Below are 25,321 nucleotides of genomic sequence, written 5' to 3'. Positions count from 1 at the left end.
GTACGTCAAGTTTGAATTTAAAATGAAGGCATTGTTGAAGCACAACCTTTGTAGTTTACCGTGTTAAAATATTTCTGGCGGCAATGCAAAAGTACCCCGTCGAGAGACCAAAATGTGAAGGGTACTTTGACACAAGGAGAGCCTGTGAAACGAACAACGGCCGTCACGCCGAAATCAAGTCCTTTGTTAAATTATCACTTGCGACAAAGAATATGTTTTCTATAAGCTGTACAGAAATTGTTGAAACATCTTTTTTTTTCAGCAACAGTTACCTATACTACTAATAGTTACCGTGTCGGGATGTTTAATTTAGAAAAAAAAAATAAATAGAAACGCCAAGTCTGGTGAAAGCCATAGCCTTGTGCTCTGGAAGAAGAAATGGCACGAGGTCGGACGGCGCTTGGCAAAGACTTGATTGAAAGCCAGAAAACGCAGCGGTGACACAGTAGAGGTTGACATGGCAATAAACTGAAGACACCTCAGGAGAGACATGCTGCATGCCATCCTTGACGTACTTGCGATGTAGTCTTGTTGTTACTACCAGGTCATTTGGTGCTTGTGGTACCAGGCCTTCTGGCTTCAGAGAGTGCGCGCAGCCATAACATCGGGACACTCTGCTGTCAAGAAATGATAATAAGGCGAATGCAAAGATTCCTGTGGGTGGTTTAGGACGTTGAGGATGGCACACCTGCATGTTTTCTGGTGGCTCGTGGCCCTGCCCAGGAAAACAAGGCAATGTGTGAGCGGTGGTTGGACCAAATGGGTAGTTGTAGGCGAATGGAGAATTCTCTGCAATACCAAGATTAATGCTAGGCTGCATCTGAACATGGATTGGATGACTCTGCCAGGCTGGGGAATGGTCTGGAACTACATAGCTTGTTGGCACGTGAGCCACTGCGTTGTTGCTAGGCTGCAGAACCCGACTACAAACGGTTGGTCTTCCTTCCGTTGAAGATTTGTTGCTGGCACCTTTCCTTCGCCGCGTACCACCTTTTTGGCCGGAGGTCTTCGGCATATTCAGGTTGGAAATTGCCGAAAGTTTTGGAGGCCGCTTCCTCCCTTTGAACCAATGAAGGAACTCTTCAGAGACTCACCTGTCTCGGCTGCTGCCAAAGTATGTGAACACATGCTGTAGCTAGCCCAATTTACAGAATCTTTGTCGCATTGCGCCTTCCCAGATTTCACATTGACTTGAACTTGTGGGGGATTTCTTGTCGTCTTGCTGTGGACCATAAAACGCACTGTGACGTCATTCTCTTGGGCTGGAATTCTCCACACCGCCGATTTATCCTTCACCATCGTCGCCGCTTTCTCAAACATTCCATGCAGTACAGGAAAGGGAATCTCAATTATCTGAGCTCTTTCAGGAGTTACAGACAAAGTGCATTGAGTGTCTCCATTTTTCTCTTTCTGTGTTGTTAGATCACTTCTAGCGTCTGACATCGACGCGGAAAAGAATTTCTTTTTTACAGAATTCTTCTGAGGATCGCTCATCCGGAAAAAGTCCTTTTCTTCCACACCAAGGTGAGAAAGCTCGACAGCTAACTGGTATTCTCCACGATTAATAACAGCCAAAAATTGTTCCTTGTGTTCCACACCAAGGTGAGAAAGCTCGACAGCTAACTGGTATTCTCCACGATTAATAACAGCCAAAAACTGTTGCTTGTGCTGCCGCCTTATTTCAGTCCTAATGCGTTCTATTGCAAGTGGAAGCCCGATTGCCTTCTTTCCATATTTTGAGACATCCTCTGCTTTAACGAGGCGGTTTATACATTCACTGGCGTTCTGAGTATAAACTTTTGGTGGGAAACCCAGTCCATACACGGAACGAATGTCAGCTGTGCAGCAATTGCGGATTACATCTGCCTTTTCCTTCACAAAATAGCCGCAGAATTTCGCTCCATTCTCGTGCAAGCTTTTCCAGTTCTTCATGGCATTGTCGAGAGCCACGTCAAACTCTTCAGTTGAATTACAATCCACGAGTCCGCCCTCCGCTACATTACCCATGCCCTTTCCAAAAATGTCGAGAAAGATCTCTGAGGCTGCGATTCCTCCAATGCCCAGTTAAATTTAGCTTTCCCTTAACATTGTCCTTCAAATGAATGTCACAACGGAGGTGTTTGGCGTAAACAAAAACTTCTGCCATTGCATTGTACAAGTTCTCCTCGCCATCCGTACCAAAGACAAGAACATTGCTCGTTTCTCTACGATATTTTGTCATAACAAGGGGCAATGTCTTGTATGAAGTTAGCAGCTTCTGTTTATGTAGAATTCCCGGGCCTATGCATACTGGATGGTGTCCCTTCTCCGTAGTCAGCATCAAGTTGCGGTAGGTGGTGAATGTATAATAGTAATCAGCAATCTGAAATGTGCAGTCCACTCCTAGAATGCAAAACTTCTCAGGGTTAGTGCAAAAGCGTTCGATGTCAATCAGCTGTTGCTCCGTAGCGAGAAAGATGATTGGCTCTGGAAACAAAGGGATTTCTCTGATCAGTATGTCTTCTTTCCGACCCTGTTGTTCTTCTTTTGCTTTTGCCAATATTTGCAACAGAGGATCACCAGTAGTTATTCGTGGATCAACGTTCCGACGCTTTACCTCTTTGTTAAGGTTGTAAACCTGCGCTCTATTCCTGGGAAAATCTCCAGACGACGCAACCTTCATAATTCTTCCCTTCTCGTCTACAATAGCGTGCGCTACTTGACGGGGGGGTAGTTCTTTTAACTTCTCGACCACACTCTCTTTGGTACTCTGCATCGTACGCTTGAACGCTCGCGCACCTTCCCTTTTGCTGTTTCCGTGGCTTTTGACCTCCACCTCTTGCTCTCCATCTCCAAAAATGTATTGTACAACGACCAAATGTTGGGGTAAGGTTGACGATGCTTGACAAGCAATTATAAAGGACTTGCGTAAGGAAGGTAGGCTTTTGTTACTGAAATACTGTCGTTGTACTGTGTACAATACGTGACCGGCTGGGCAATCGTCGGGGTGGTCGTGTCTGCAACATTTACCATTTTCGCCAATAGAGTAATGGAACTTGGGTGAGCCCCTACATTGCCACGCCCCCAGATTATCGCACCGGACATCGGCGGCATGCAAGTGTTTGGAGGTGTCTACTACAAAGACAGTATTTTTGGAAACGTTTCTTGGGATACCTGTGGCTATAAGTGTACGGTCGAAACATGGCTGAAGTATAACGTTGGCCGCTTCATCGGTAGAAATTCCTTTCGTCAAACCCCACTTGTACACCGGCAATCTTTGATCGCCATCATAACATCTGAGTTCTGCGATAACGCCAAGGGGTAACGCCTCGCTACTGTCATTATTACCCAATTCAGCAACTCTTTCTAAAGGAAAAGCCGGAGTAATAAAAAATGATCAGATTGGAATTTAGCTTAGGGAAAACGTCAATTGCAATAATAATAATAATAATAATAATAATAATAATAATAATAATAATAATAATAATAAAATCTTTCTTTATTATAATATTCCAAGCAAAATTGATATTTACAAGTTAAAAGTAGAAAAAAAGAGCTATTAAAACCTATTTACAATTCAATATTTAAAATTCATTTCGATTAAAAAAAAAGCGACTATTTCCAAGTACAACAGAGTATAAGTATAATAAGTATAATAATAATAATAATAATAATAATAATTATTATTATTATAAAAACAATATATAATTATATAATATATAATAATAATAATAATAATAATAATAATAATAATAATAATAATAATAATAATAATACATATCAGAATTAATCAAACTTTATTGTGAATAAAAACTGTGAAGACTATTTACAATAAATTAAATATTCTAATACGATAATATTATTATTATTGTTATTACTACAGTCGAACCTGTATTAAGCGGCACCGTATTAAGCGGTCACCCTCTATTAAGCGGTCAGTTGTCAAAGTCCCGAAAATTACTTCCCTTATTTACTGTAATCCTGACCTGTATTAAACGGTCACCTCTATTAAGCGGTCGTGGTCACCCTATACCAAGTCTTGAGCGAGCTGTTTCTATTGTCTTGACCTGTTTTAAACGGTCACCTTGTAAAAGGAAACCACTTAAATATGGTAACAAATAGCGTGCCAGGCAATTGAGCTTCTAATGAGCTGCACAATCGTGGCGTTAATGTTTTCCTAGTCTGTCTCAATACCATGCTCTCCTTTGTCATACCATTTTACCGCCGAACTTTCTTAACCAAGTAAGTGATGTATTCTGTGCAACCTGTATTAAGCGGTCAACCTGTATTAAGCGGTCACGTAGCCATTCCCCGAGGGTGACCGCTTAATAAAGGTTCGACTATATTATTATTATAATTATGCAAATTCGAAAGCCAAAATTATCCTGCCCTCATAACAGTCAGAAAGCTCGTGTCATTCTCATGTAAGGGAAGTACAAAGAAAACAGTGCGTTTTTCAAGTAGGAACGGGGGGCGGGGATCTAACAATAGGATTGGCTTGCAGACTGCTTCGGAGTCGTAAACTGACCCCGGGGTAAAATTACGTCTGTGACACAAGCTAGAAGGCTTATTGCTACAAAAGATCTTACCTTGCGAACTGTTTTCACGAAGCTGTCCATCCTGGTCGCGTGCTTTGTTTACAGTTGGTCTTTTTTCATCCTCCTAGATTGAAGTGTAAAAACAAAATAAGGCAAATCAACTATAAGGGATTATTGGCTCAAGTAATCAGAAATCGACTTCTGCTTCGATGTCACAAACGTTTTTGTCAAAGAATTGTCGCACTTACCTTTGGTGACGGTTTCTTCTTGTTTCTATCAGCAATAGGTTGTGGTTCCCCCTCTATTTCTTGATGTATATCTGGGAAAAAAAAAAGGTTTACCTTTACTGTTTATTGCAACGACAGATTTTTTCGTTGAAGATAGACTTTCGTCTCTCTGTACCGACAACATTTCAAAAAAAATCTTTGAACAACTACCTTACGAGAAGTGGGGGTGGGGGTGGGGGTGGGGCAGGAAATGCGTATTTCATTTCTGAAGAAAGGGAAAAGCGATACATATGACTTACTACATGTACGAGCACCTATTACGCAGCAACTCTAAATTAGGTGGCCAGTTATCAGTTATTGATTCGTCCAAAACCAAAGAACGAAACCACAAGTTCGAGTTCGTAATCCCCAAAATTTCGTTCAACAGAGCAAACACATTGCAATTCAGTTTTGGCGAATGCCGACATTGTCATGTGACTTTTCCCGCGCTTTTCTTGGCATGGCCGCGCACAGCGGGTCAATTTGCCTTTGTAAAGGATTTCAAAACTATAATTTTGGGGGCAGCTAGTTATTCAACTTGTGTGGTATATACTAAAACACTCGGCTAACTCCTAGGCGCGCCGTAGGGCTCCTGCTTTACTACATCGCCGATAAAAGAACATAAGCAGAAGAGGTGCAATAAGCTTATGCTCAGCCATTTGTAAATTTGTGATACGATTTTGTCTACTTAACAAACGCAGAACGCTTGAACTTGAAGGTTTAGTGTAACGAAAAAAACTTTCTCCTAGCTATGTAGAAAAGTTAAACTTAAATCAAATTTTTGCAGGAATAAAATTTATTTATCGCTAGTACACTTTCGTGTGAAACATCTCCTTATTTATTTAATTTGTGTGCTGAAACAAACATGCAATGTTTTTCTCACGTATTAATTCACACTGGTCGATTTTTACTCTCCAGTTTACGAGTACTCTACTCACTCTTTAGTGTGAAATGCTTATTTTTCGTGTTCTCCAAGCGCTCGGTTTGGAGAAAGCACCATTCATACTGTGAAATAGTGACATGTTTAGACATTCGAGTTATTTTTAAATGAAGATTATTACGTCACCACGAAATTCTCCTCTGTTATTTAGCAGATTACAAGCGTGACTGCATGGTTACATTTTGCTACCAATATATAAACCATTCTTTTAGCAAAATAGGAAATAACGTTTATGCATATAATTTTTCTAATTCGTTTCTCTCTTAATAGCGTGAAAGGAATGAATATTTTTTAAGTTTCTTACACTGTCAAATAAAATATTTATTTGCAAGTCTCTGCAAATCATTAGCAAAAGTTTAACATGACGAAATAAGCATATCATGCTGTGATTGTTATGCCGGGAAACCACACAAACTTTTTTGGGCGCAAAGAACAGTATTTTTCACCGAATTAAACTTTAACCACCGCGCGACTTTAACCTCTGTGAGGTTCTTGTTATTAATCATTATGTACCCTTCAGTAAATCAAGTTGTGAATCAAGTTCCTGTCATGCCAGTCATGTACGTTCTATATAAACAAAACGAAAGCGTACTACTTAGATTACGTAACAGATACGCGTGACTGTTCACGACACTTCCCCTAGTTGATCACCTAAGTGTGAATCAACTACATTCGCTTTGAGAAAAACTAAGATTGTATCTGTGACCACAAAGTTCAATGTTTTTTTAATGTTCGCGTTATTCACAAGCATAAGAAATCAATTATTCAAAAAAATTTGCCGATAAATAAACAATTTACAAATAGAGGGGGGCGGGTGTAAAAATTGCGAGATAAAAGTGTAAAAACTGTAAAGTTAAATCGAATGTAAATGTGAATGTGGTAATGCTATTGGCTATTGCTTTGCATGGGTTTATGTAAAACTACGACACTGAAAAAAAAAATGTTTTCAAGATGAAATTGCAAAAAAACATTCTCTAAAATATTAAAAAATAAAATAAATAGTAGTCTTCAAGGTTTCTACGTTAATTTAACACTGGGTTTAGCCGCTTTCTCGTCCAATACAAAACAAAATACAAATATTACCATTAGTTGGTGTCACTTGGTCTGCGTGTTGAGAAGCGTGACAACCATGAGAGGGCTGGCTTTTGTTAAGCAGGCGGAGAGCGTCGGCTGCGCTGGGTCTAGACTTGTGGTCAAATCGTGCGCATGATTTAAAAACATCTTCAAGCTGCCGCCATTCATGTTTACGGAGGTCCGCGTATTTGCTGTCATGTCTAGGTAACTGCTTTCGTCTCAATAGATCTTTCATGGCGTTTTGCGTGAACGGTTCTCCAGCTTCTTCAAATTCACCTCTGTACGGGCTGGTGCGATTGGAGTTCACAAGCGAGTACATGAGAAGACCTAAAGACCAGATGTCAGCCTTCTGAAGATCTTCTTGACTTGCGAACTTCAATTCGTCGAGCTGAATCTCTGGTGCCATGTAAACAGGGGTACCACGACAGGTAGATTCCGTTCTTGTTTCCAGAAACGAGCCGGTCTGGATGTCTAGTGATCGGCTGAGGCCAAAGTCTGCGAGTTTGCACACTATTGGGCATTTACCATACGATGTTGCGATATCATTCTTATCGTAGTGCTGGTTGCAGACGAGAGTATTCCCAGGCTTCAAATCTCGGTGGGCAATACCGTAGCTATGAAGAAAGGCAAGTCCAGTTACTGCATCTCTAGCACAAACCAGTGACACGTCGGCGAATGAAGAAAAGTCGAACTCATCGCCGACAAAATGGACGAAGTCCTCTAGCGTGGACACTTTTTTCTCAACGCCAAGGGGACCGAAGTCGAAGCACGAATCCTTCATCATGATTGCCTGGGGCTCCTGGCAAAACTTTAAAAAACAGGAGATGTTTCGGTGGCCTTTCACGCTATGCAATATAGCAGCTTCTTTTTCGAAACGTCGTTTAGCATCTGCCGCTTCCCCTTTGAGTTTCTTGATGACAACACAATGCTCCTCGTCGGTGCATTTCGCCAAATAAACAGATCCAAATGTGCCACTCCCTATCTCTTCCTTTATGCATATTGTATTCCATCTAAACTCTGGCAAAGAAAACTGCCGTCTTCGCTTTTTAATAGAAAGAGATGGAAGCTTGAAAGCCGCCATCTCGATCACGAGCGCGCCGTAAAGCTGTCGCGTCAAACAAAATAAAGTTTATTGTTTCATTTTATTGTTTTACCTTTTACCAATCCACCTTTTACCAATCCATCTTTTACCAATCCACCCTTTACCAATCCAGTCCATGTTTTACAAATCCAGTCCACTCCAATCCAGTCCATATTTTACCATATGCTGGAAAATTGTGGCCCATAGATTTTAGACACTTGCACAAAGGGGGCAAGATCTGAAATGTCAAGCTCTTGCCGAATCGCTTCGGTAACTGAACGAAAACATCTCTTCCGTGAACAACTTTCTCTATCACTAATCTCTGCTCCGCCTTCAAACTTTTCACTTCGGAAAATGACGAGAGATTTCTATCTAAAGTTTCGGGAAGGTCACTTTCGAAACCGGGATCAGACATAAATAGGATTACTCACCTTAACTTCCTGCGCGAAATCTGTGTGCGTGGCTGTTTGCAGCCGGCTGGCCGCCCGTTCGGCGTACTTGTCCAGCCCGTGCAGGAGAAATTCCCACGTCCGATAAAGCTGGAGCGAACCGGTATTTCTGCTGACACACGAACGAAAATGGCCTATTTGCATGGACTCGAAAATTATCGTACTCTGGAGTTACGAATTTACCTTTGATTAGTCCACAGTCTGATTTTCTCGATTGATGCTTTTTCAGGTTGGTTTACAAACATGCTAAATTTCGAGATTTCTTCGGTTTCATAGGTCTCTCTTCGGTGGTACTTCTCGATCGAGAGAAACTCTCCTGCATGAGGCGGACAAGTAATGGCGAACAGGCGATCAACAGTTTGCTGGTAAACACCTTCGAATAAGAAGTCACGAAAGTAACCCGAAAAAGGCTGGACTCTGATATTTTTGTGCCCAATCACAGACAAGGATTTTAATGGGTTTCGGAACTGGTCGGTTAAGAGTAGAATCCCAGGGGCTCGCTCTCTCGTTCTTGTAAACTTAGCCGCTTCGACTTCCTTTTGACCCAACTATCTGCCCCTGGGTCTCTGAGGATGGGCCCCAGCCTCTTTATATTTAAGACAGCTTCTTGGATTTAGAGCACACAATTCTGGGCACTGATTGGCTGGGTGGATGTGAATATGTTCTAATAAGAAGTTAGAGTTTAATAGTGGATAGAAAAAATCGTTGAAATCGGAGGATCGTGCAGTGCACGTGGTAATAAAACAAGAAAAGTGAAAGAGAACGTACGGTTTATCTCGAAGCCACTTTGAGAAGATTGCATAAACAAAACGTGTTACCAAATTAACCTCTCTAAGATCTGGTACAGCAGAGAAACTCATAAATCCAACGCAACAGTCATTAAAGCTAACACAAAATTTACTCTATCCCAAGAAGATTTCATGTCCCTTTCCTTTTCTTTAAGCAAATGTTGAGAACATTTTAGTGAGCGTTTCCCCCCAGAACAACAAGAAAATCGACGGAAATATTACATTGTTTGTAGATTGAACTTTTGCCGGATGCTGATCTTACTGGCAACGGGTAATCGCGAGCGGGCAAGATTGCTCCATCTTGACCGCTCGGGAAGCCAATCACAGAGCATGATTGGACTCTTTCTTTCTACTAGCTCCTTATGCTCTTATTTTTATTGTTTGTAGGTAAATATTTTAGCGCTTTCGTGCAATTTGGCGACTTAGATATTCAAAGATATTCACAATTGTATACTCACTCTGACCGGAATGGTGCCAAATAATGTAAAATAGCTTAACTTTGGCTAAAAATGGGCTTCATGCCAACTATCCTGTCATTCACTGAAGATAATTAATCTTTCAAGAAAAGTTAACATAATCCAATATTTCTTGGGATATGTTCTTGCAAATCGAGACAGATATAGCGGCCATGAGCCATTAAAGCATGCCCGAAAAACAGCGACCGTTAAATTATCTCCTGATTGTTCTTGCAAGCTGAAATAATCAAGCTCTAGCAATATCTCTCGATTGGTTTTTAGTAAAACAATTATTTCACTCGCGCTTTTTGAATATGAGATGATTATACGCTATCATCTTATCTCAAACGCACCCTTGTGGAATAATTGTTAAATATATCCAGTTTAGTATAACTACTCAGGTGATTGTAGAGATTCCGTTCATCTGATTGGTATAGGATTGCGTCATATCCTATTAATATATATCTTAAGCAAAGCCTAAAAGGGGAGCTCCATTATTTTTCATGGCATTGATAGAAATCTGGTGAGCGTATGAATGTAATAACCTTAATACCAGTTCCTCATCCTTTCTGCAGTTATATACATTTTTAGTGCATATGCAGCAAACTGCTTAAACAATAATAACAATGTAATACAAAGGGAAATTTTTTTTGAATGCTGATTTGTTTTAACAGAGGGCGATTTTTCTCAACTTTCCTTTCCCCGAGGGCAAAATTACTTACTCCTGATTGGTCGAGCGGCGAAAATACTCGCTCCTCATTGGTTGAGCATGTCTTTTCTACATTTTATTGAATTATTTATTTTGTGTCCAACAACAACGAGTTGTTCCAAGTTCTTTGGAGTTCGACTGTTTAAGCCAGGTTTTTTTGTACCAAAAATACATGGAAATCAAGTGCTGCATTTAGACTAAGGAAATTCCTTAACGTTAAGTTTTCGCGTCTCTTACAAGAAAATGCAACTGATTTTTCGATCAAAACTAAAAACTAGGGTCGGATTGACATTTGTTCAGTTGAGAAACTGAAATAAGTCGTGGCGACTAAGAGCTTTCACCGCGCTACTTCTTCTTTCAACGAATGATAACCGAGCATAACAGTGCCCTTTTGATGGGAGGAAGGAGCAGGTCAAATTCGGTGGAAGAAATTACTCCGTAAGTTCTTTTTTTTTTTTAGATCCACCGTTTGCTATTTTTATCGATCTATTTTCGCGGATTTTCAAGCGGTAGGAAGCTTCACAGCGCAGGTGAACAATTAATTGATGCTTGACATTAAGTTCTATTGTTGTCAGTTTACTCCTGAATTAAACTTATATTCTCTTTTTATTACATGTATAGAATTTACAACTCAGTCAATATTGCTGCTACTAAAATGTAAACAAACTTCAACAAGAAGAGAACACGGGAAAATCACTCTTGATTGCTTGGCACAGTTCGAATGAGAGCCGTGCGGTGCGAACGAAACTACTCCGAAACAAAATGTTCAAAAATTAGTTTTTCGATGAATATTTGTCCTGTCGAAACGATTGAAGTATATTCGTAAAGCTTGAAACACATTAATAAGGAAAATTATTGACTGTTGCTTAGAAACGCATTAGACTTAAGTAAACGACTAGCAAGTTGCCTAAATTAGTAGGAGTTGCGTTCAAGTTAACAGAGAAAAATTCACCGTCGTTTGCACATGTTTTCCTCAAAACCTTAAATTAGGTCATTTCACGTTGTAGTCTTGCGGAGGACGGCAAAAAAATTTACCAAAATTTAAAATGCTCGTGCGGAGCGATTGTTTTGCAGCGTTGTTGCTGCCATCGTCGTTGCTTAACAGGGTTCACAGACATATTAAAAATGTTTGGAAACTCAGAAGTGTGTCAATTCTGCTCCTAATTAGTAACAATTCTAATTTCTAAATATACGCTAAGAAAAGGAGAATCCATAAAAATACTATTTTGTGTTTGGTAGAATATTTCAGAGCTTTAAAACTTTTGTAAACACATGAGAGTCTTGCGGTGCGAAAGAAAAAGCACAACCACGAAACATTTTTTTTCAAAAATTAACCTCTTTCGAATATTGGTGGTATCGAAAGCGAGTAAAGCGTCTATGTTAAGCTATTTAAGAGTTTTAAAAGTTACCATAACTGATCACGAACTGGTGATATAGATTACACTTACTTTTTACTGCTAGCCTGCTCTAACTTGCTATCCGTCGCTCTCTTTCACGTTGAACTTTGCTTAATCGTCTCCGCTTTTCTTGTTTTCTTTTTCTCTCTCTTTCTCTTCTCTCCACGTTTGTCAACAAATCTAATAAATACATATGAATTGACTTTGTATTTTGTGTTCTTTACGTTTCTGTTGTAAACGCATCACGCCATACAACTTCCCGCCAAACAAAGACGGGCGCATCAGCATTGTGGGATTGCGTACGGACGGTTGGGCGGATGGAAGTGACGTCATAACCAAAGCAAAATTTTTCTCATTAATGGGTTTCCCAATTTTTTTTAAATTAATTTTAATCACGTGAGTAATTATACTTAACATATTTAACCCAGCCTAAAAGCAGAGCTCCACTATTCCTTTTTAAGAGTGATTGTCAGTAAAAATCAAAAAAATGGTGGCCACGGTGAAAAAATCGATTTCGCTCATACTTTGTCAGTTTGAAGGCCTAGGTAAGTGACTGAAGGATACGAGGTTAGTTTTTTGAAATATTCCATTTAACGGCAGAAAACCACGAAAAACGGTCACCCTACCGGAAGCTCAGATTTCACCTAGCGGAAACTCGACATTTTACACTTTTCAGCTTCACGCTACACAGACGTTTACATAGCTGTGAATCTTTCTTAAGTATAATTGAATACATTGATTCTTCCTTAGTCAAACCATGGCAATAACTTTTATCTCTACTCATTTGTGAGTGAACTGAGACCCGATTAAGAAGACACACTTTTCTCATTTACGCGAAGGTGTAAAATAATCCCAACTCAGCGGCGAAAAAAGCTGACCGGTAGTTCTTCAAATCCTCTGATATTATAACCAAAGACAGTTCAGTCATTGATTTTTGGGTCTACGTTTTTAAATCTTTAGGATCTAGTAGCACTTTTGCATGAACGCCGATCAAAATTCGATTTATGCATAATGACTCACAGAAATACATTAAACTGAAAAAGCGCGCCTTTTTTGGGCGCCAATTTGCAAATACAGCCTTTCTGTAACCATTCAACCGAAGAATGCATCACAAAAACCCAAACGATGGTATCTTCGAATTCAAACTTTTTTCCTTCGATTCTCATCGCATAGCCGTTGATGCAACATAGCAGCTCGTGGACTTTTATCGTTCGCGAGTGAACACAAGATTTGTAATACATTTGCATTAAAGAGGCTTGTTTATTTACGTAACCTGGTTTCCATTCCACACGAGTCGTCCGCCATTACGGGAGATGTATACAACTCAATTGAAGGCTGGTTAAACTTGACATGTTTCAAGCTTTCACAACGCCTCGCAGGAAAAAGACGTGAGTAAAGAACCGCCTCTGTTTATTTTTGAAACGATTTGTGTCACTTCTCGAGGATTTATCTGGTTATGACGAATGTGTTGTGGTTCGGTCATGCTCTTTTCCGTTGTTTTACGTTTTATATTAATCAATTTATCATACACAGCCAAACACACACACACGCAAAAAATAAATAAATAAATGAAAACGAAAATAAAAATTTAACCGCAATCTATACCGCAGAACTCTTTCCCCGTATTTTGACGTGTAGATTTCGGTTTTTTATTTTCGAAGGAAGGATCTTGATGTAACAAATTTTCAACTCCAACATTTTATAAGAAACTATATCTAAGCAATTCGGGAAAGATTTCCGCACAGCCCCATACATTATTTATCCATGCACAACTGCCACACTAACCCACTTCCAAAAACGACGAGCGTGAAAACAGAGTGTGAGTCGCAAAATGTATAGATAATTATGCATGGGGCTGTGCAGATATCTTGACGCAACTCGTACTAAAAATACTGTAAGAGACCAGCCTCGGTAATTAATACCATACCGTAATTCTCCTTTTATTTTAAAGAATCGATATAAGCTTGTGTTGTACTGGTTATCCCATACCATGAAATCCCGGTTTTAAGTCCCCCTCCCCTGCTAATAAATCGCCTCGATTTTTGGGCCATCTATTTGTAAACGAAAATTTTATTCCGTGATAAACCCCTACCACTCTTCCACTTATAGGCCCATGTTTGATCTTTATATAAACACGTAACACCCCTTCCCCCCTTGCCCCTAAAAAAGCCGGTGACATTTCCTTTTTACGTATCCCCACCCGTAACCGGAATTTTACGGTATTATGGTCTGTGCCTCATTACAGGAGCCTGTGAAGTTTTCCTAGACTCAACCTATTGTTGACTTTTTTGGTTTTCCTTGTTTTATCTGATTGGTGAGTATCACAGGTCTCGCATAGGTAAACCCATAAATGGTTGGATTGCTCAGTAGCTCTACAAACATGTAATGTAACCACACTTACACCCCAGGGGAAGGGGGGACTCTTACATAAAACTGAAGGGACAAGCCGTCAAAAATGTTGAACAGAATGTTCTAAATTGTACCAGACTCTCTTGGCATAGGTGTGGCCCCAATGTAGTTTCCTTAAGGGTTACCAAAACAAAATATTGAAATAATCAAGCACTTTCCTCATTGCACAGAACAAAAAAGCTTTCCTTTGAGGTTTTGAAAGCAGACATTCAGATTTCCATCGCAATGGTACAAAACTGCACATTTTCAACCCCTGTCAGGGGCAAGCATTTTTACATCGCCCTAAAATTGACCTCCCATTTCCCCTTGGGGTGTAGAGTAATAATAACTAACTGTTCACATGGAGTTAACTTTTGGCAACAACAACAACAAGCAAGAGAGGATCAAAAGTATGAATTCTTCATACATGTTCCGATACATACCCAGCTGTTCACTATTTATGACTTTTTTTTAGGTCAACCATACAACCAGAGTTTTTTTGTTTTTTTGTTTACGTACACATAATTTTTTAAAAATTAATTTTTATGATTCTTGATGACTGACCTAAAAATAAACCAAGGGGAATCGTCATTCCAATAAGTCATGTATGACCATTAGAGGATTGAGCCCACACATATACTTGATCCTCTCTTATGACAACCAAAACTATGTCCACCATAACTTTAGCTGGTAATTCTAGTTGTCATAGCAGTTTCCATGTCCACATATATAACGCTTGTAATATGAAAACTCTACAAACAGTATCTTCATTTAACATAAAGTTTGAAGATACTTAAGCATAATATAAGCAAGGCTGTTTTCACGCCAAAAAATGAATTGTTCATTACATAATTAGTTATGTAATGTAATTTGAAAACAACTCAACAAACTTATCGTTTTCAAAGTGATGTTGTAATGTTCTTGCTTACAGTTTGTAAAATGTCAAAAAAAAAATGATTTAACGTGGAACCTTCCCAGTATACTACAAAGATGCATTATCATTTAATTGGGCCAAAATTTAAAAGCAAATACTAAAAACTGATCAATTTTAGTTTTTATTTGTCTGAGACAGTTCAAGTATCAGACAAAATGGTCAGTAAAAGAAGAAAAAAAAAAGCCGAAAAACCAGTATATAATACTAACATTTTCTTTAAGGCTTTGCCCCACTATAAGCTAGCATAATGTTGAAACACCTACTTAGAATAAACAATGTTTGGGGTAACATGTTTTATACTTTGAAAATAAAATACAATGTGACTGGATTGTTCAGCCATTGTGATGGATGATAGTTGTTACAGTGGTGAAGAAGCTTTCTCCATCTTAGGAACATTTTGGGATGTTATCAGTATGATTTATTTGCAAGTTCTTCTAACTGTAAAGTATACACGCTGAAGGTGATTCCATCACTGATAAGTCAGAGGGACATGCACTATTCATGGTTATAAATGGGCATGGGTGTTATTTCAACACGTTGCAGCAGTTATTGCAGTTCCCCTCCCCCTACCCCTCTCTTCTCCAAAGTGGACTGAATTTCATGTTTCCTCTCTAAAACCGAGATTTTATGGTATGGGATAACCAGTACAATACAAGAAAGTAGGCTTCAAGTGACATTAGTCTCTTACAGTATTTTTAGTATAAGTTGCGTCAAGATATCTGCACAGCCCCATGCATAATTATCTATACATTTTGCGACTCACACTCTGTTTTCACGCTCGTCGTTTTTGGAAGTGGGTTAGTGTGGCAGTTGTGCATGGATAAATAATGTATGGGGCTGTGCGGAAATCTTTCCCGAATTGCTTAGATACAGTTTCTTATTAAATGTTGGAGTTAAAAATTTGTTACATCAAGATCCTTCCTTCGAAAATAAGAAACCGAATTCTACACGTCAACATACGGGGAAAGAGTTCTGCGGCATAGATTGCGGTTAAATTTTTATTTTCGTTTTCATTTATTTATTTATTTTTTGCGTGTGTGTGTGTTTGGCTGTGTATGATAAATTGATTAATATAAAACGTAAAACAACGGAAATGAGCATGACCGAACCTCAACACATTCGTCATAACCAGATAAATCCTCGACAAGTGACACAAATCGTTTCAAAAATAAACAGAGGCGGTTCTTTACTCACGTCTTTTTCCTGCGAGGCGCTGTGAAAGCTTGAAACATGTCAAGTTTAACCAGCCTTCGATTGAGTTGTATACATCTCCCGTAATGGCGGACGACTCGTGTGGAATGGAAACCAGGTTACGTAAATAAACAAGCCTCTTTAATGCAAATGTATTACAAATCTTGTGTTCACTCGCGAACGATAAAAGTCCACGAGCTGCTATGTTGCATCAACGGCTATGCGATGAGAATCGAAGGAAAAAAGTTTGAATTCGAAGATACCATCGTTTGGGTTTTTGTGATGCATTCTTCGGTTGAATGGTTACAGAAAGGCTGTATTTGCAAATTGGCGCCCAAAAAAGGCGCGCTTTTTCAGTTTAATGTATTTCTGTGAGTCATTATGCATAAATCGTATCTCGCATAATTATGTCATTCCGCAACTCGTATTTTGCATAATTATGCCATTCCGCACGTCATTCCACATTCCATTCCGCAAACTCATTCCTCCTTTTACCCTCACCGGTGAAACATTGCATCTAAAACCAGAGATTATTGTCGGGGAAGTTCATAGAACAACGATGTCTTGTTCGTTCTTGAATATTGTTGGTGGGATTTGCGGCGCAGACGAACGCACAAGTTCTTCAACTTCCGACACGCCACTTACGCTGGGTAACAGGGATATAAAAAATCACAAAAAGTCGTTGAAATTTTCCGGAATTGAAACGGAGGTAGAATTAATTTTGGCGAGATGTGGATGTTTTCAGAAGCCGGCGAATTTATCGGATATGACTATCTGTCCGGTTCATCGTGCCAAGTTATGTATAGGTTGGCGAAAGACTGGTAATCTTTGCACCATACCAGAAGTTGTTTCTGGTCACTGCAAGGAGCTGAGGAAGGCACCCGCACTGGAAAAAGGAATAAATTTATTCCAATCCATGAAGATATTGAGCTTTCAAAACAGCTCGTCCCTGTGGGCTCAGGTAAGCAACCAACTACTTGATGTTCTACCAAACAGGAACTCTCTCCAATGAATTATTTTTAGTCTATTCATTCTGATAACTTAAGATTATATGAAAGAATCATTTTTTTAAACGACGGAGAGAAATAAGTAGGGGTGGTAAGGGTCATTTCATTACTTATCTCTTCATTCAGTTATCCAATCCAATATTTTTATAACAACCTTTACTTCATGCCTCTCATTTTTTTATGGATTGCGCTTATATTAGTGTGTGCACTGTATAATGCCCTACCCACTTTGTCGCCAGGTATGTGAGTGGGTGAGTGAGTGAGTGAGTGAGTGAGTGAGTGAGTGAGTGAGTGAGTGAGTGAGTGAGTGAGTGAGTGAGTGAGTGAGTGAGTGAGCAAGTGAGTAAATGAGTGAGTGAGTGAGTGAGTAAGTGAGTGAGTGAACAAGTGAGTGAGTGAGTGAGCAAGTGAGTGAGTGAGTGAGTGAGTGAGTGAGTGAGTGAGTGAGTGAGAGAGTGTCCATAAACAGGTCCGCAGCGCGTGCACAGCACTAGCCACATGTACGCAATGTGTTTTTTTATCTCTCAGTTCGTACGCGCGGCCCGCTAAACTTTAACTAGTTTCCATTCCCGCGCGCCCGATTGAGCTCAGACACATAATAAATATTTCAGTAACCTCATTACGTTATAATTGCGCATAATTGTATAAAATATAACATTATTTATTTTCTTTCGAAAAATCGTTTTATTTGATCAGGTTATCTTTTTTAAAAGTGTGTTCAGTGAAGAGGTAGATACACTAATGGTATGGCGACCACCTCAAGGCTGCCCCCGCGATTAAACCGGCCAACCAGCGTGTAACTCGGTAATTACAGTTGTAAATCCATTCAAAGTCGTAGGGGTAAAAAGTTTGAAATGTCTCCGCAAGAGGCCAAGACAAATTCAAAGTAACAAAGCTTGACGTACAAGATTGATCAAAGATCTACTTAAATATAATTTTGTGGGGAAATGGCCATATTGGAGTGATGCATTAGGACCGTAATTGTGCTATTAGACGTAAACATATAATTGTCAATGTGACGTTCCACTAGTATACTGTGCAAACTGTTTACTTTGTGGGTGGTTGGGGAGAGAGAATAGTATGGTTGTTAAATCCTCCCCCTTTATTTTCTCTATCAATGACAGACTGTACTGTTGTTTGACAAGCGCAATCAATAAAACATGCAAGTCGTTAAACTCATACTGCTTTCTATAGTCGCATTGGACAACAGAATGAAGAGGATACAAACTCACGCTTATTGGAGACAGTTCCTGCTTGGTAGTACATTTTGCAGTTGTTATTTACCTGAGCCCGTAGGGAGGAGCTATATTGAAAATTTAATAATATCTTCATGGATTGGAAAAAATATATTCCTATTCCAGTGCGGCTACTTTCCACAGCTCCTGCTGAGTGACCCGAAACAACTTCCGGTATGGTGCAAAACTTACTTTTGAGAATGATGTATTACTCAGTAAGTGGCACAGGAATAATCGAAAAAAAAACCCGATTCCTTCATGGGACAAACATCCCGCATACTGCTAGGATTGGAATGTCATGTGTGGCATACGTGCAATGGAATAAATGTGATGGAATATTTTTGAGCCTGGAGAATAAATGAGAATGGTGTATTATTGAGTAAGTGGCACAGGCATAATCGGAAAAAAAGAAATCTGAGTGCTCCCTCAGGACCAGGCTGCATTTCATGTAGGATACGCCGAAGATCTTCGGCGTGGGTTTGAAGAGCGCTCGGCGTACTGGCGTACGATCGAAGTCGTTGGCGTACAGCTGGCGTATATCTTGTGGCGTAAGCAGTACAATCATCAAAGTAGCTAGAAAATAAATTTACTCGAACAGACCCCAAACATGTCGGTGCCAAAGTGATTTAGTTACCTGCATGACGTGCCTACCCAAGTGACCAGGCTCCAGAGCGCGATTTTGTCATGCTAATCTCCCGAGCAAAATCGCCGGCCCGCCATCTTGGTAAGTAATTCCGCTGGTCACATTGTTGTCAAATGTCAAGTTGGCGGCTTGGCGTAGAATTAAGACGTCCTTGGCGTACCTTCGGCGTGATGTTGACGCGGAATGCACCCTGGCCTCAGGAGTGGAGCCTATCGACATCATGTCAGGTTATGCCCAACCTGACACGATGAGACGAACGGGTGGTCATCTCCAATAAATTTGTTGGCTTTTAAAAACACGCAATCTTGCTAAAATCAATTCTTGTTCAAGTCCGGAGAGTTTTAGGACTGTGCGATGTTTTATATCCTGGTTACACTGAGCGTGAGTAGTGTGACGGAAGTTGAGTAGCAAGTGCGTTCGCCTGCGCCGCAAATCCCACCGACAATACTCAAGAACAAGCAAGCCATCGTTGTTATGTATGTCTATGAACTTCACCAACAACATACTCTGGTTATATGGTTAAGCAGATTTGTTTATTCAGAGAACGGTGCAATATTTGCCTTTCGCGGAAACAGTTACTTCCGATTGGTTATCGACGGCACAAAACTTCTCATACTAAATAAAATCGATTCTAATTGTTCTAGACAGTAGTTTGAATTACTATTAAGGAATTTTTTTTATTTCAGCAAGTTAACTGGGGAACCTGGCACATCGTTGGCTAAGATATTTTAAAATAAGACTTATTTTAATTAAATCAACCGATGTAAATATCTGTTTGTTACTGTACTAATTGTAGCTAAGTCGCTCGTGCGTGACACAGATTAGAGAGCGAGCCTGTGAGATTTAATTTCAGCTCGTGGTAATTTTGGTGTTTCATAGTTTGTTTTACCTGTATAGACAATATTTAACATCAATAAATACTTTAAAACGGTTCAAAACGCTAAAAACGTAAAACCCTTATGTTTATTAACAAACTTTGGCCGAGGAGTTAATTTATTCAATCGTGCTGTAGAGTTGTAGATTTCAAAGGCGCTCAATTTGAATTTTATCGAATTTTGATCGGCGTTCATGCAAAAGTGCTACTAGATCCTAAAGATTTAAAAGCGTAGACCTAAAAATCAATGACTGAACTGTCTTTGGTTATAATATCAGAGGATTTGAAGAACTACCGGTCAGCTTTTTTCGCCGCTGAGTTTGGATTATTTTACACCTTCGCGTAAATGAGAAAAGTGTGTCTTCTTAATCGGGTCTCAGTTCGCTCACAAATGAGTAGAGATAAAAATTGTTGCCATGGTTTGACTAAGGAAGAATCAATGTATTTAATTATACTTAAGAAAGATTCACAGCTATGTAAACGTCTGTGTAGCGTGAAGCTGAAAAGTGTAAAATGTCGAGTTTCCGCTAGGTAAAATATGAGCTTCCGGTAGGGTGACCGTTTTTCGTGGTTTTCTGCCGTTAAATGGAATATTTCAAAAAACTAACCTCATATCCTTCAGTCACTTACCTAGGCCTTCAAACTGACAAAGTATGAGCGAAATCGATTTTTTGACCGTGGCCACTTTTTTTGAATTTTCCTCGATTTTTACTGACATTTACTCTTAATAGCATTTATATATATGCATGTCCGCGTGTGTACAAATATGCGCCGCGAATGGTGAATGAATTACACAAGTCCAACACAAAATGTTCAAAACAATTCATAGCTCTAGGTATTGTCTCCTTCAGATATAGTTCTAGTCTCTAAGTAAACGTTAACAAAAGGAGAATACAGGAAAAATAATGTTTGATAGTGGTCCGAAATATGTCATTATGCGCTTAAAATTAGAGTGTGTTTACAAATATGCGCTGCGAATGGCGAATGAATTACACAAGTCCAACACAAAATATTCCAAACAATTCATAACTCTGGGAATATTTCTCCTACAGAAATAGTTCTAGTCTCCAAGTAAACGTTATTAAAGGAAAAATTCAGAAAAAATAATGTTTGGTTGTGGCTCAAAATATTTCAGTGAGCGCTTAAAATTAGATCGTGTTTATAAATATAGGATGCGAAAGGCGAATGAATTACACAAGTACAACGCAAAATGTTAAAAACAATTTATAACTCTGCGAATATTTATCCTTAAGAAATAATTCTAGTCTTTAAGTAAATTTTACCAAAAAAAAAAAAAAAAAGAATACAAGAGAAATTAATGTTTGGTTGTGGTCCGAAATATTTAAGCGTTTACTGCGTGTTTACTGATGTGCGCTGCGAATGCATTTGTAATACATATTAAGTCCAACACAAAATGTTCAAAACAATTCGTCACTGTGAATAGCTCTGTGTATGTTAAAAAATAATTTATCCACGAATATTTGTCGTATGGCAACGACTTAAGTATTTGTGTTTAGTTTGAAAAATATGTTAAATATGGAAAATTGCGGACAATTGTCTGCAAAATTGTATTTAATTTCTAAGCGACTTTCCAGTTGCTTACTCACCGCATGATTGTTTTCAACTGACATTTCGCCTGTTTGTTCGCCCTCTCAGTTACTTTCGGGCCTCAAATTTCCTTATTAGTCGCCTGCTTTCTCGACATATGTCGTTTGTCCAAATATTTAACGAATATAAAAATTAGTTTTCTTCGAAATTCTCGTTTGTTTTTCTGAAAGAAGTTGGTTATCCCACTTCCTACCGAAAGAAACCCGGGTTGCAGCACAGAGTTTAAGTGTTTCATTTTACTTTGGATTACATGATGGAGGGAACGTACTTACATTCGGTCGTCGGTCGCAAGGAAGTGACGTCATAACCAACCCAAAATTTCTCGCCCTCACGGGTTTACAAAAATCTCTTAGCTATAGGGCTTCGCGCGCGCGCCTAATAATAATAACAATAATAATAATGTCATTTGAAATTTGGAAATACGTCATGTTTTCCAAACGGCAGCCAACTTGAAAGCGACAGCTCTGTTTTCTCTATCTTAAAATACCTTACAAGAGCGTCTCCATTGAATTGAAAGCAATCCCTCTGATAAGCAAACACTGCGAAAGTAGAGCAGTATAAGGTAAAAATGATAAACTTTCGTTGACGAAAGAAGAAACCAAAAAAGGGAAAATTCAAGTTCAGAGAACTAAATTTACAGTAGTAGTAAGTCAAATCAAATTGCTGTCATATGACGTTTTAGCAGAAGATATGAAGATTTTTTTTTCGTTCGATATCTGCAATGTTAATAACTTTTGAAATGATCCTGCATCTGATCCAATAATCCACAGGGCGAACCCAATACATGAATTACAGCTAATTAGCATATCGTTTACTTTTAATCTTCCAGATTGCAATAATTACTGCATCAGTTCCTATGGATACAGACTGTGGCAAGAATACCAGAATATATATGACTGCACGAAGACACGATTGACGCCCGACTTCCTCAAGTGCCTTCCAACAACTGCTACAAAGCTGTACGATTTCTCTTTTCTCGTCGAATGAACATCTTCTTATTAGCTGTTAAAAATTAATTTGTATGTAAAGTGAATCTATTTAAAGTTCTCCTGAGAGAAATTTAATTGCACTCAATAAATTTCAGGACTTAAATTCTTTAATTGTAGCCTTAATTACCAAATTGCCTTTTAAATATCTAGCTTTAATTTTCCATGGAGGCTCCATTGATATAACATGACTTAGGTTATTTATGAAACGCCGTTTTTATGTGGAAATTTGGCTTAATCTTGAACAGGATTTTACGTGACACTGGGATCAAGGATTTACCTCTGGGAACTTTCCGTCATATGGAAGCCCTTAAATATCTGTAAGTAGGTGGGAAAATGGGATGACATGAAATATTGTAGTCATCTGTTGGAATAACTTACCAACTAAATTAAGAGTCGAAATAGAACAGACTCTCGCAGCTATTTACGCAACTTAAGCAGTTGCAAAAAGAAACCTGAATCCAATACTACACGGGTAGGTGTAACTAATTAACTAATTAATTAATTAATTAATTAATAAATTAAAATAATAATAAAAAGGCGGCTCGATATCGTTCATTAGTCATTTTTTTTTTATGTTAAGAATACAGACAAGTTTTAGTTTTGCCAGACAACGTGGAAAGTTAATTGAGTTGGTTAAAGACCAGCCCTGACAGAATGAACTGCATTGATTTTGAAATCAAATCATATTCTCGCCTGCTTGAAACGTATTGTTAGACCTTGTGACTGATCAAATTTGAAGACGAGTTGGCATTTTCCAAACAATAAAGGCTCACCAAGAATGGTCAAATATGTTTATAAACACTTTTATCGTCACGGAATACTCCACTCAAAACTCCACTCTAAAAGCATAAAAATGCCGGGGGTGATCGTCCTACCATTTAGAGGCGTAAATTTGTGAATTGGTACAGCTGAATTGGTACGCAGAATGACCGCTGTTAGAGGTATGGCGATACTTCAAGGATATTGTGTCAGTAGATTTTTCCAACTTTTGCGGGAAATACACGGAAACTGCAACGAAGGCTTAACAGAAACGCACGGGGAAATTTCAGTCAAATGGGAGCACTCACTCGTAGGAAGAGACTGTCACTTCTCAAGGTGGTACCAAAGATCTAAACCACGAACTGGACAAAACCTCAGCAACAGAACGAGAAAATGGTCCAGCAGACTTTATTCTGACTCACTTGTAATTCGAAGCAACATTGTACAACAGGGGCTTTTATGCGCTTGTACATTAATTGTTTTTTACAACGTGCTATACGCGTGTCAATACAACTAAATGAAAAACCATTAAGAGAGGAACAACAGTCTTTGTAGATATAGCGAACTAAATTAAAATTGTCACTTTGTCCTCAAGATTGTGGATCCAGCTTGCAAACTAATTCCAGGGGCAAACGCCTTTCTGAATACACTACATTACAACTACGAAATCTTAACGAATCCTACGACTGACGAACAGCTGCGAGTACACTGTACCGGAGATAGCGAGAACTTTTCATTAAGTACATCTTCACCTCTAACGAGAACCAATTCGACTAGGAAATAACAGGACAGCTGAATATGCTAGCTGTAAATTAATCGTATAGAAGCTATCTACTTCTAAAGTAATCGAAACGAGCTCCAATAAAAAGTAATTTTAAACTTAACGAACTAAAGAAAGTAATTGTTGGCTTAAGTTTAGTGCAATACTTCCGAAACCTCAAGGCACGAAAGAAATGCTAATTTAGCTTTACAAGTTGTTTACATTGTGCTTCCGTTGGTTTTCTAAAGTTACAGAGAACAAGAATCATGCAGCGAATATCTTAAAGCAAACTAACTTCTTGCAGCGAAAGCGGATAAATATTTGCAAGAAGACCAAACTCCTTTCTCTTTAAGATTAAATATGGTTTAATTACGGACAATCAACCTGTAATGAATAGCCCATTATGTTCTTCTGCAGGCTTATTATTTGTTTGTGCTACGAACAAAATTCTGTGCGAAATATTAAGTTCCTAATTCCGTGCAAACTTGCGAATTCCCCCGTAACAATATTGATCAAAAGATGTGGCGAGGACTATACTTTTCAATCACTGATGAATGAGATTATTTTCCTTTTAGGATGTTTTCAGCAATTTCCGACGATAACGGCAGTCAATTTCTTATGACCGTTTTTCAGCCATTTTCGTCTCACCCCAAAGAAACTGCTAAAGCACACCTGTGACGAATTTTTACTTTTCTTTTTCTTGGATTTTTGTTTTAGCCATTACCCGTCTACTCTTACCTGAGATGGCATCCCGCGACTGTGTGTGAACCGTTAAACGTTCCATTTACCAACATAGATTAGAAAAAAATAACACCTTTCCCATTTCCTCCTTTTAACGACGCAGCTTTGAAAGGAAATCTACAGCAATTCAGAAATCAAGTCCTCAATTTATGCGGAAAGTGAAAAAAAGGTCCTCTTTAGTTTTCAGACAAAAATAAGTTTAGAGAATGATCTGAAAAATAGCTAGTTTTAAATTTTAAATTGGCATTTTAAATACAATACAAAAATTCAATTGAACAGGTGATTGGCGGAAAATTACAGGCATCATTTTACAAATAAAACACTTATGATGGATTGACCTTATAAATAGTAGTATCAAGGCTGTAAATTCAAAAATCTTTTTTTTTTTCATTATTTCGTATTTATGGAAAGAAACAATGATATCTGCGTTGGAATCAAAATTAAAGGGAGCAAAAAACCGGCAGTGGTACGACGTTGCTTGGTAAGAACCAAGATGGCTTTTACCCTCCTTTCAGC

At 38.8% G+C, this 25,321-nt stretch overlaps 2 protein-coding genes across 2 annotated transcripts in view; one reads left to right on the top strand and one right to left on the bottom strand.

Moving 5' to 3' along the window:
• The window catches only part of LOC146456960 (scavenger receptor cysteine-rich domain-containing protein DMBT1-like), a gene marked incomplete at its 3' end in the record, with an annotated part of 596,400 nt that overhangs the window by 424,094 nt on the left and 146,985 nt on the right, over positions 1–25,321 (top strand). Inside the window, exons 17-18 of the mRNA XM_085092482.1 lie at positions 22,386–22,515; positions 22,791–22,862. Coding sequence (XP_084948608.1) covers positions 22,386–22,515; positions 22,791–22,862 — 202 coding nt within the window. The remainder of the gene's footprint in view (positions 1–22,385; positions 22,516–22,790; positions 22,863–25,321) is intronic.
• LOC146456968 (uncharacterized) lies at positions 2,000–7,892 on the bottom strand. Its single transcript, XM_085092478.1, has 4 exons — positions 6,807–7,892; positions 4,766–4,836; positions 4,569–4,641; positions 2,000–3,345 (listed from the first exon to the last, which is right to left on the bottom strand). The coding sequence occupies exons 1-4, from the start codon at positions 7,876–7,878 to the stop codon at positions 2,000–2,002; spliced, it is 2,562 nt and encodes an 853-aa protein (XP_084948604.1). The 5' UTR covers positions 7,879–7,892.

The sequence above is a fragment of the Pavona decussata genome, unplaced genomic scaffold (assembly GCF_977016875.1).
Source record: "Pavona decussata unplaced genomic scaffold, jaPavDecu1.1 SCAFFOLD_252, whole genome shotgun sequence".
Classification (NCBI taxonomy): domain Eukaryota; kingdom Metazoa; phylum Cnidaria; class Anthozoa; order Scleractinia; family Agariciidae; genus Pavona; species Pavona decussata.
Note: the sequence above shows the minus strand (reverse complement) of the source record. Positions and strands in the feature narration are given on the sequence as shown.

Excerpts from the sequence above, each read along its gene's own strand:
- LOC146456968 (XM_085092478.1), bottom strand. The coding sequence starts at position 7,878 with ATGGCGGCTTTCAAGCTTCCATCTCTTTCTATTAAAAAGCGAAGACGG. Across the intron at positions 4,837-6,806 it reads CCAAGTGACACCAACTAATG|ATATACATCAAGAAATAGAG; the intron begins GTAATATTTGTA and ends TTTTTTTCCCAG. Across the intron at positions 4,642-4,765 it reads AGAAGAAACCGTCACCAAAG|GAGGATGAAAAAAGACCAAC; the intron begins GTAAGTGCGACA and ends ACTTCAATCTAG.